At 40.4% G+C, this 12,500-nt stretch overlaps 1 protein-coding gene across 2 annotated transcripts in view; it reads right to left on the minus strand.

Moving 5' to 3' along the window:
• gabrb2a (gamma-aminobutyric acid type A receptor subunit beta2a) overlaps positions 1-12,500 on the minus strand; it is a 107,759-nt gene that overhangs the window by 59,413 nt on the left and 35,846 nt on the right. For both annotated transcript variants that reach the window (XM_031789612.1, XM_031789613.1), the window contains exon 4: positions 9,559-9,779. In XM_031789612.1, the coding sequence (XP_031645472.1) occupies positions 9,559-9,779 (221 nt within the window). The remainder of the gene's footprint in view (positions 1-9,558; positions 9,780-12,500) is intronic.

Consider the following 12,500-nt stretch of genomic DNA (forward strand, 5'->3'; position numbering starts at 1 on the left):
GTAACTGACTGTAACTGACTGTAACTGACTATAACTGACTGTAACTGAATGTAACTGACTGTAACTGTAACTGACTGTAACTGACTGTAACTGACTGTAACTGGAACTGACTATAGCTGACTGTATCTGTAACTGACTATAACTAACTGTAACTGACTGTAACTGACTGTAACTGACTATAACTGACTGTAACTGACTGTAACTGACTGTAACTGACTATAACTGACTATAGCTGACTGTATCTGTAACTGACTATAACTGACTATAACTAACTGTAACTGACTATAACTGACTGTAACTGACTGTAACTGATTGTAACTGACTATAACTGACTGTATCTGTAACTGACTATAACTGACTATAACTGACTGTAACTGACTATAACTGACTGTAACTGACTATAACTAACTGTAACTGACTATAACTGACTGTAACTGACTATAACTGACTGTAACTGACTATAACTGACTGTAACTGACTATAACTAACTGTAACTGACTATAACTGACTGTAACTGACTGTAACTGACTGTAACTGACTATAACTAACTGTAACTGACTATAGCTGACTGTATCTGTAACTGACTATAACTGACTATAACTGACTATAACTGACTGTAACTGACTATAACTGACTGTAACTGACTATAACTGACTGTAACTGACTATAACTAACTGTAACTGACTATAACTGACTGTAACTGACTATAACTTACTGTAACTGACTATAACTGACTATAACTGACTATAACTGACTGTAACTGACTGTAACTGACTATAACTGACTGTAACTGACTATAACTAACTGTAACTGACTATAACTGACTGTAACTGACTGTAACTGACTATAACTGACTGTAACTGACTATAACTAACTGTAACTGACTATAACTGACTGTAACTGACTGTAACTGACTATAACTAACTATAACCAACTGTAACTGACTAACTGACTGTAACTGACTACAACTAACTGTAACTGACTGTAACTGACTGTAACTGACTATAACTGACTGTAACTGAATGTAACTGACTGTAACTGTAACTGACTGTAACTGACTGTAACTGACTGTAACTGGAACTGACTATAGCTGACTGTATCTGTAACTGACTATAACTAACTGTAACTGACTGTAACTGACTGTAACTGACTATAACTGACTGTAACTGACTGTAACTGACTGTAACTGACTATACCTGACTGTAACTGACTGTAACTGACTGTAACTGACTGTAACTGTAACTGACTGTAACTGACTGTAACTGACTGTAACTGACTGTAACTAACTGTAACTGACTGTAACTGACCATAACTGACTGTAACTGACTGTAACTGACTGTAACTGACTGTAACTGTAACTGACTGTAGCTGACTGTATCTGTAACTGACTATAACTGACTGTAACTGACTGTAACTGACTGTAACTGACTATAACTAACTGTAACTGACTGTAACTGATTGTAACTGACTATAACTGACTGTAACTGACTGTAACTGATTATAACTGACTGTAACTGACTGTAACTGTAACTGTAACTGACTGTAACTGACTATAACTAACTGGAACTGACTATAGCTGACTGTAGCTGACTATAACTGACTGTAACTGTAACTGTAACTAACTGTAACTGACTGTAACTGTAACTGACTGTAACTGACTATAACTGACAGTAACTGACTATAACTAACTGTAACTGACTGTAACTGACTGTAACTGTAACTGACTATAACTGACAGTAGCTGACTATAACTAACTGTAACTGACTGTAACTGACTGTAACTGACTGTAACTGAAACTGACTATAACTGTCTGTAACTGACTATAACTGACTGTAACTGACTGTAACTGTAACTGACTGTAACTGTAACTGTAACTGACTGTAACAGTAACTAACTGACTGTAACTAACTGGCTGTAACTGACTGTAACTGTAACTGACTGTAACTGTAACTAACTGACTGTAACTAACTGACTGTAACTGACTGTAACTGTAACTGACTGTAGCTGTAACTGACTGTAACTGTAACTGACTGTAACTGACAGTAACTGTAACTGACTGTAACTGTAACTGACTGTAACTGTAACTAACTGAATGTAACTAACTGACTGTAACTGACTGCAACTGTAACTGACTGTAGCTGTAACTGACTGTAACTGACTGTAACTAACTGACTGTAACTGACTGTAACTGACTGACTGTAACTGACTGTAACTGTAACTGACTGTAACTGACTGTAACTAACTGACTGTAACTGACTGTAACTGACTGACTGTAACTGACTGTAACTGTAACTGACTGTAACTGACTGCAACTGACTGTAACTGACTGTAACTGACTGTAACTGTAACTGACTGTAACTGACTGTAACTGTAACTGACTGTAACTGACTGTAACTGACTGTAACTGTAACTGTAACTGACTGTAACTGACTGTAACTGTAACTGACTGTAACTGATTATAACTGACTGTAACTGACTGTAACTGTAACTGTAACTGACTGTAACTGACTGTAACTGTAACTGTAACTGTAACTGACTGTAACTGACTGTAACTGTAACTAACTGTAACTGACTGTAACTGTAACTAACTGTAACTGACTGTAACTGTAACTGACTGTAACTGACTATAACTGACAGTAACTGACTGTAACTGACTGTAACTGACTGTAACTGACTGTAACTGTAACTGACTATAACTGACAGTAACTGACTATAACTAACTGTAACTGACTGTAACTGACTGTAACTGACTGTAACTGACTGTAACTGAAACTGACTATAACTGACTGTAACTGACTATAACTGACTGTAACTGACTGTAACAGACTGTAACTGTAACTGACTGTAACTGTAACTGTAACTGACTGTAACAGTAACTAACTGACTGTAACTGACTGTAACTGACTGTAACTGTAACTAACTGACTGTAACTAACTGACTGTAACTGACTGTAACTGTAACTGACTGTAACTGTAACTAACTGAATGTAACTAACTGACTGTAACTGACTGCAACTGTAACTGACTGTAGCTGTAACTGACTGTAACAGACTGTAACTAACTGACTGTAACTGACTGTAACTGACTGACTGTAACTGACTGTAACTGTAACTGACTGTAACTGACTGTAACTGACTGTAACTGACTGTAACTGTAACTAACTGTAACTGACTGTAACTGTAACTAACTGTAACTGACTGTAACTGTAACTGACTGTAACTGACTATAACTGACAGTAACTGACTGTAACTGACTGTAACTGACTGTAACTGACTGTAACTGTAACTGACTATAACTGACAGTAACTGACTATAACTAACTGTAACTGACTGTAACTGACTGTAACTGACTGTAACTGACTGTAACTGAAACTGACTATAACTGACTGTAACTGACTATAACTGACTGTAACTGACTGTAACAGACTGTAACTGTAACTGACTGTAACTGTAACTGTAACTGACTGTAACAGTAACTAACTGACTGTAACTGACTGTAACTGACTGTAACTGTAACTAACTGACTGTAACTAACTGACTGTAACTGACTGTAACTGTAACTGACTGTAACTGTAACTAACTGAATGTAACTAACTGACTGTAACTGACTGCAACTGTAACTGACTGTAGCTGTAACTGACTGTAACAGACTGTAACTAACTGACTGTAACTGACTGTAACTGACTGACTGTAACTGACTGTAACTGTAACTGACTGTAACTGACTGTAACTGACTGTAACTGACTGTAACTGTAACTGTAACTGACTGTAACTGACTGTAACTGTAACTGTAACTGACTGTAACTGACTGTAACTGTAACTGTAACTGACTGTAACTGACTATAACTAACTGTAACTGACTGTAACTGACTGTAACTGTAACTGACTATAACTGACTGTAGCTGTAACTGACTGTAACTGTAACTGTAACTAACTGTAAATGACTGTAACTGACTATAACTGACTGTAACTGTAACTGTAACTAACTGTAACTGACTGTAACTGACTGTAACTGACTGTAACTGTAACTGACTGTAACTGACAGTAACTGACTATAACTAACTGTAACTGACTGTAATTGACTGTAACTGACTGTAACTGTAACTGACTATAACTGACAGTAACTGACTGTAATTGACTGTAACTGACTGTAACTGACAGTAACAGACTATAACTAACTGTAACTGACTGTAATTGACTGTAACTGACTGTAACTGACTGTAACTGTAACTGACTGTAACTGACTGTAACTGTAACTGACTGTAACTGACTGTAACTGTAACTGTAACTGACTGTAACTGATTATAACTGACTGTAACTGACTGTAACTGTAACTGTAACTGACTGTAACTGACTATAACTAACTGGAACTGACTATAGCTGACTGTAACTGACTATAACTGACTGTAACTGTAACTGTAACTAACTGTAACTGACTGTAACTGTAACTGACTGTAACTGACTATAACTGACAGTAACTGACTATAACTAACTGTAACTGACTGTAACTGACTGTAACTGACTGTAACTGTAACTGACTATAACTGACAGTAACTGACTATAACTAACTGTAACTGACTGTAACTGACTGTAACTGACTGTAACTGAAACTGACTATAACTGACTGTAACTGACTATAACTGACTGTAACTGACTGTAACTGACTGTAACTGACTGTAACTGTAACTGACTGTAACTGTAACTGACTGTAACTGTAACTAACTGACTGTAACTAACTGACTGTAACTGACTGTAACTGTAACTGACTGTAGCTGTAACTGACTGTAACTGTAACTGACTGTAACTGACTGTAACTGTAACTGACTGTAACTGTAACTAACTGAATGTAACTAACTGACTGTAACTGACTGCAACTGTAACTGACTGTAGCTGTAACTGACTGTAACTGACTGTAACTAACTGACTGTAACTGACTGTAACTGACTGACTGTAACTGACTGTAACTGTAACTGACTGTAACTGTAACTGTAACTGACTGTAACTGACTGTAACTGTAAGTGTAACTGACTGTAACTGACTGTAACTGTAACTGTAACTGACTGTAACTGACTATAACTAACTGGAACTGACTGTAACTGACTGTAACTGTAACTGACTGTAACTGACTGTAACTGTAACTGTAACTAACTGTAACTGACTGTAACTGACTATAACTGACTGTAACTGTAACTGTAACTGACTGTAACTGTAACTGTAACTGACTATAACTGACTGTAACTGTAACTAACTGTAACTGACTGTAACTGACTATAACTGACTGTAACTGTAACTGTAACTGACTGTAACTGTAACTGTAACTGACTATAACGGACTGTAACTGTAACTGACTGTAACTGTAACTGTAACTGTAACTAACTGTAACTGACTGGAACTGACTGGAACTGACTGTAACTGTAACTGACTGTAACTGACAGTAACTGACTATAACTAACTGTAACTGACTGTAATTGACTGTAACTGACTGTAACTGTAACTGACTATAACGGACAGTAACTGACTGTAATTGACTGTAACTGACTGTAACTGACAGTAACTGACTATAACTAACTGTAACTGACTGTAATTGACTGTAACTGACTGTAACTGACTGTAACTGACTGTAACTGTAACTGACTGTAACTGTAACTAACTGACTGTAACTAACTGACTGTAACTGACTGTAACTGTAACTGACTGTAGCTGTAACTGACTGTAACTGTAACTGACTGTAACTGACTGTAACTGACTGTAACTGACTGTAACTGTAACTGACTGTAACTGTAACTAACTGAATGTAACTAACTGACTGTAACTGACTGTAACTGTAACTGACTGTAACTGTAACTAACTGAATGTAACTAACTGACTGTAACTGACTGCAACTGTAACTGACTGTAGCTGTAACCGACTGTAACTGACTGTAACTAACTGACTGCAACTGACTGTAACTGACTGACTGTAACTGACTGTAACTGTAACTGACTGTAACTGACTGTAACTGACTGTAATTGACTGTAACTGTAACTGACTATAACTGACTGTAACTGACTGTAACTGTAACTGACTGTAACTGACTGTAACTGTAACTGACTGTAACTGACTATAACTGACTGTAACTGTAACTGACTGTAACTGACTGTAACTGTAACTGACTGTAACTGACTGTAACTGACTGTAACTGACTGTAACTGTAACTGTAACTGACTGTACTGACTGACTGTAACTGACTGTAACTGTAACTGACTGTAACTGACTGTAACTGTAACTGACTATAACTGACTGTAACTGACTGTAACTGTAACTAACTGACTGTAACTGACTGTAACTGACTGTAACTGTAACTGACTGACTGTAACTGACTGTAACTGTAACTGACTGTAACTGTAACTGTAACTGACTGTAACTGACTATAACTGACTGTAACTTTAACTGTAACTGACTGTAACTGACTGTAACTGTAACTGAATGTAACTGTAACTGCAACTGACTGAAACTGTAACTGTAACTGACTGTAACTGTAACTGACTGTAACTGACTGTAACTGTAACTGACTGTAACTGTAACTGTAACTGACTGTAACTGACTGTAACTGTAACTGCCTGTAACTGTAACTGACTGTAACTGACTGTAACTGACTGTAACCGTAACTGACTGTAACTGACTGTAACTGACTGTAACGTAACTGTAACTGTAACTGACTGTAACTGTAACTGACTGTAACCGTAACTGACTGTAACTGACTGTAACTGTAACCGTAACTGACTGTAACTGTAACTGACTGTAACTGTAACTGTAACTGACTGTAACTGACTGACTGTAACTGACTGTAACTGTAACTGACTGTAACTGACTGTAACTGACTGTAACTGTAACTGACTGTAACTGACTGTAACTGTAACTGTAACTGACTGTAACTGTAACTGACTGTAACCGTAACTGACTGTAACTGACTGTAACTGACTGTAACTGTAACTGACTGTAACTGTAACTGACTGTAACTGTAACTGACTGTAACTGACTGTAACTGTAACTGACTGTAACTGTAACTGTGATTGTAAGTGTTGCCAGTGTTGTGATTGCCTTTACATTATTGTTTGAACTCATTTCAGATTCTAGGCCTACACTCAGACACTCACCAATAAGACGGTGAACAGTTAGCATTCTCCATAGGACAACGTGATTATTAGCCCTCATGCTAACACTGGCTGGGCATGTGCCACCAACGAAGAAGAACAGCCTTAGCTAAGCATCTGAGCATGTGCCCAGCAGTTTCCCCCGCTCTGAAACATTCTTTTTCCTCACAACAATGGTATCCATGAGTTGTTGGGTTTTAATGAAAACAGGTGTCTGTTATAGGAAGTTCCATTAAATACTTTTCCAACGTATTTTTCTCCACTTCACATTCCAATATGAACTGACCCTGCAACATGGAGGACGGCGAGTGAGTAGGCCACGAAAATAGGCCCACACTGTTCCCAAGCTTGCATGGGATCATCGAAACAGAGAACGAGTAGTGTATTCTCTTTTCATGGCAATGGAACATGTTGTTTGTACTCCTGCCACATCCTTTTCAAGTTGTTTTAAATTTAAATGAGAGAATCGGAGAGACAGACATTGTGGTGGTAGTTGTAATTTGGCCTCTGCACTCCTACTGCCAAATACTCAAATTCTGTTCCCATACAAGCTTCAGAACAGTGAGGGACTAAGTTTTTTTATTTTTCTTAGTTTTTCATGACAAGGAATGTTCAGATTTGGGTTAGTTTGAAGAGTAGGCCGAGGAGGGGGTAGCTACTACCTAGCTACAGTTACTGGGGTGACGGTCAGAGTCCTTGCAGGCACCTCAATACTTGGGTCTTTCTCTTTAGTTTCTTGTTGTCGTGTAGAAAGTATGTGTTGGCTTATATAATTGAGGCCTTACATAATGGAAGCCTTATAAATTAGGTTTATAGATTTTTCTCTCAAAGCTGAACATGTGAATTATCTGGTGCACTGCAGATACTTAAATGGTTTAAGAACCCTTCATATAAGAGAGAAAGAGGGAGAGAGAGAGAGAGAGAGAGAAAGAGAGAATGAATGAATGAAAGCTGCCTGCGATGTTCATGTCTTGAATTAGCAACAATAATCTCATCCCTTTAAATACGCAGGCCGTAAAGCTGAGAGATCATTTGCACAGAAATCATCAAACACATCCATATATGGATGCCGTGATATTGTACATCACATTACATGCTTCACAAAGTCACAGGCAGCACAACAGTACATAAAACACCATCCAGTGTGTGTGTGTGTGTGTGTGTGTGTGTGTGTGTGTGTGTGTGTGTGTGTGTGTGTGTGTGTGTGTGTGTGTGTGTGTGTGTGTTGTATGTTTGTATTGAACATCTACATTATTGATGATCATTGATCTATTATGAATGGCAATCCTCTCTGCAGCATCAGAGACTGAATGCCACCCAATTCCCTACATGCTGCACTATTCTGGCCAAAAGCAGTGCACTATAATAGGGATTAGGGTGGCATTTCAGACACAGCCAACATCATAAGGTTTTCTGGATAAATAGGATCTCAGCCGTACAATCTAATACATTTCCTCCCTTTGTAGACGTTCTACAACACCGTTCCATTATTGATTATAAACCGATCAATTATTGATAATCATCAGAGACCATGATAGTGTAAAGCCAGAAGAACCCAACACGGTTGTTCCATCTAGTATGCAGTAGTGTGGAGACCCAAATGGTTAGTGAGGATGAAACATGTCTAGATTCCTTGGTGGACGGACTAGCTATGAAGGGCTATGAGCCTGTGAAATCCCTTTTCTCTCAACCAAACACATCTACTCTTTCTGTACGCTACTGTTTCATTATTGAATGATAAAACACCAAAGTAACCAACCCAGTATGTAGTGCTTAGAACCAGATGGTCAATCATGAGAAAACGTCTTCATACCTAGGTAGACTGAAAGGATATGACTCCATACCTAGGTAGACTGAAAGGATATGACTCCATACCTAGGTAGACTGAAAGGATATGACTCCATACCTAGGTAGACTGAAAGGATATGACTCCATACCTAGGTAGACTGAAAGGATATGACTCCATACCTAGGTAGACTGAAAGGATATGGCTCCATACCTAGGTAGACTGAAAGGATATGGCTCCATACCTAGGTAGACTGAAAGGATATGACTCCATACCTAGGTAGACTGAAAGGATATGACTCCATACCTAGGTAGACTGAAATGATATGACTCCATACCTAGGTAGACTGAAAGGATATGACTCCATACCTAGGTAGACTGAAAGGATATGACTCCATACCTAGGTAGACTGAAAGGATATGACTCCATACCTAGGTAGACTGAAAGGATATGACTCCATACCTAGGTAGACTGAAAGGTTATGGCTCCATACCTAGGTAGATGAAAGGATATGATATTCCTCACCCTCAACTACCTCGCCTCTGTTTCTCCTACAGTGCTTTACTGATCACAACCAAGCAATGAAAGATATTGATAATCATCACAGACTATGAAAGTGTAGAAGGCAATGAAATCCCTTACCGGAGTCCATAGAGAACGGTGCCGTCCGGATGCAGTCGGATCATTCTGTTCTTGACCGTGACGCCGTGGACGAAGGACTTTTTATCGTTGAGGAAATAGGTGTCGGGAACCCAGAGCGAGTCGGCTACCCTGTTATCCAGCGTCAGGTTGAGGGCTATCTCGGAGTAGGACAGACGCTTGTCCCGCCAGGCCTGCTGGAAGTACATGGTCAACGTGTAGTCCTGGAGGAGAGGGGGAGGAAAGAGACGAGTCAGTAAACGAGTGGAGAGAGGGATAGATGGGATAGGTATCTGAAACTACATGGTCAACGTGTCGTCCTGGAGGAGAGGGGGAGGAAAGAGACGAGTCAGTAAACGAGTGGAGAGAGGGATAGATGGGATAGGTATCTGAAACTACATGGTCAACGTGTCGTCCTGGAGGAGAGGGGGAGGAAAGAGACGAGTCAGTAAACGAGTGGAGAGAGGGATAGATGGGATAGGTATCTGAAACTACATGGTCAACGTGTCGTCCTGGAAGAGAGGGGGAGAATGGATAAACCTACTGGACTGTACTAAAGTCAGAAATTCACATAGTTGATTGTCTTTATCAGATGATGAATAACAGATTACATTTAATTCTGAATACATTTGGGCTATTTTGTTCTGTCAGAATTTGAGGTGTTTTTTTAAATGTATTTTTTAAGAAACTAGTTTTTTAAGAAACTACTATACTAGATAACTTCTCTATACTAGATAACTTCTCTATACTAGATAACTTCATACAGGCTACTCTGTGTGAGTGTGTCTTTTTGAGGGGTATAATGCTTTTTGATATGCAAAAAAATATAGGACTATGTCAACAGTGGACTAATGCGGAGTTTCCCAAACTCGGACCTGGGCACGGACCTGTAAATGACCTCTACTGACCTGTAACTGACCTCTACTGACCTGTAAATGACCTCTACTGACCTGTAAATGACCTCTACTGGGGGCAGTAGTGGTCATGCTGACCTGTAACTGACCTCTACTGGGGGCAGTAGTGGTCATGCTGACTGGGGTTAAGGGGTTAACACTAAGCCAACTCTTCTCTCCTCCTGGCTGACTTACTGCAGCCCAAATAGCACCCTATTCCCTATATAGTTGCACTTTGTTTGACCAAAGCCTAATGGCAGTCTATGGGCCCTGGTCAAAAGTAGTGCACTACATAGGGAATAGAGTGCCCTGTGTAGTGAATTAATTCCTCAGCTATGTCAGCTGACCCATGATGAAAATATACTGCTTCCACTCCGATGGAGTCACTCTGGTTTATGATGACAATACCACCCTCCCTTTAGTCCATTCATCATTCACTCTATCCATCTCTCCCTCACCCTCTCCATCCATCCCTCACTCTATCCATCACTCCCTCACCCTCTCCATCCATCCTTCACTCTATCCCATCTCTCCCTCACCCTCTCCATCCATCATTCACTCTATCCATCTCTCCCTCACCCTCTCCATCCATCCCTCACTCTATCCATCACTCCCTCACCCTCTCCATCCATCACTCGCTCACCCTCCCTCCCTCCCTCCCTCCCTCCCTCCCTCCCTCCCTCCCTCCCTCCCTCCCTCCCTCCCTCCCTCCCTCCCTCCCTCCCTCCCTCCGTCTCTGTCTCTCTCTATCGTTCTCTCTTTCTGCCTCTCTCTCTCTTTCTCTCTCTCCCTCTCTCTCAATCCTTCTCTCTCTCTGCCTCTCTCTCTTTCTCTCTCACTGCCTCTCTCGCTGCCTCTCTCTCTCTCTATCTCTCTCTCTCTCTCTCTCTCAATCCTTCTCTCTCTCTCTCTCTCCCTCTCTCTCTCTCTCTCTGCCTCTCTTTCTCTCTCTTTCTCTCTCTCTGCCTCTCTTACTCTCTCTTACTCTCTCTGCCTCTCTTTCTCTCTCTGCCTCTCTCTCTGCCTCTCTCTCTCTCTGCCTCTCTCTCTTTCTTTCTCTCTCTCTCTCTGCCTCTCTTTCTCTCTCTTTCTCTCTCTCAGCCTCTCTCTCTCTCTCTGCCTCTCTTACTCTCTATTTCTCTCTCTCTCTCTGCCTCTCTTTCTCTCTCTTTCTCTCTCTCTCTGCCTCTCTTTCTCTTTCTTTCTCTCTCACTGCCTCTCTTTCTCTTTCTTTCTCTCTCACTGCCTCTCTTTCTCTCTCTCTCTCTCTGCCTCTCTTTCTCTTTCTTTCTCTCTCACTGCCTCTCTTTCTCTCTCTCTCTCTCTCTCTCTCTCTCTCTCTTTCTCTCTCTTTCTCTCTCACTCCCTAACACCCTCCCTCCCAACAACCCATCCACCCACCCACCCACCAGAGAGAGGGCTGCAGCATGGTAGCATCATCTCTGTTACCGAGCAGATTGTAATAAAATCAAGTGGAAAACAGAACATGATACACAGGAAGCCAGTAAAACGTGTCTCTATTTTATATCTGCAGCACATTTATCTCCTCTGGTTGTGTTTTACCAACTTGGTCTTCAATCCCTGGGGAGTCAAATATCCTCAATATATTCATGCTTCGCACATAAAAAATGGCTCATAATTTGCATACAATAGCATTATATTAAAATGATCTACTACCAGCGTGGTCAAGCAGCTACCTCCAGTACACAGCTCTATGTTCTTCTGTCCACAGCTCTATGTTCTACTGTCCACAGGTCTATGTTCTACTGTCCACAGCTCTCTGTTCTACTGTCCACAGCGCTCTGTTCTACTGTCCACAGCTCTATGGTCTACTGTCCACAGCTCTCTGTTCTACTGTCCACAGCTCTCTGTTCTACTGTCCACAGCTCTCTGTTCTACTGTCCACAGCTCTATGTTCTACTGTCCACAGCTCTATGTTCTACTGTCCACAGCTCTCTGTTCTACTGTCCACAGCTCTATGTTCTACTGTCTACAGCTCTCTGTTCTACTGTCCACAGCTCTATGTTCTACTGTTCACAGCTCTATGTTCTA

The sequence above is a fragment of the Oncorhynchus kisutch genome, linkage group LG15 (assembly GCF_002021735.2).
Source record: "Oncorhynchus kisutch isolate 150728-3 linkage group LG15, Okis_V2, whole genome shotgun sequence".
NCBI classification, from domain to species: Eukaryota; Metazoa; Chordata; class Actinopteri; order Salmoniformes; family Salmonidae; genus Oncorhynchus; species Oncorhynchus kisutch.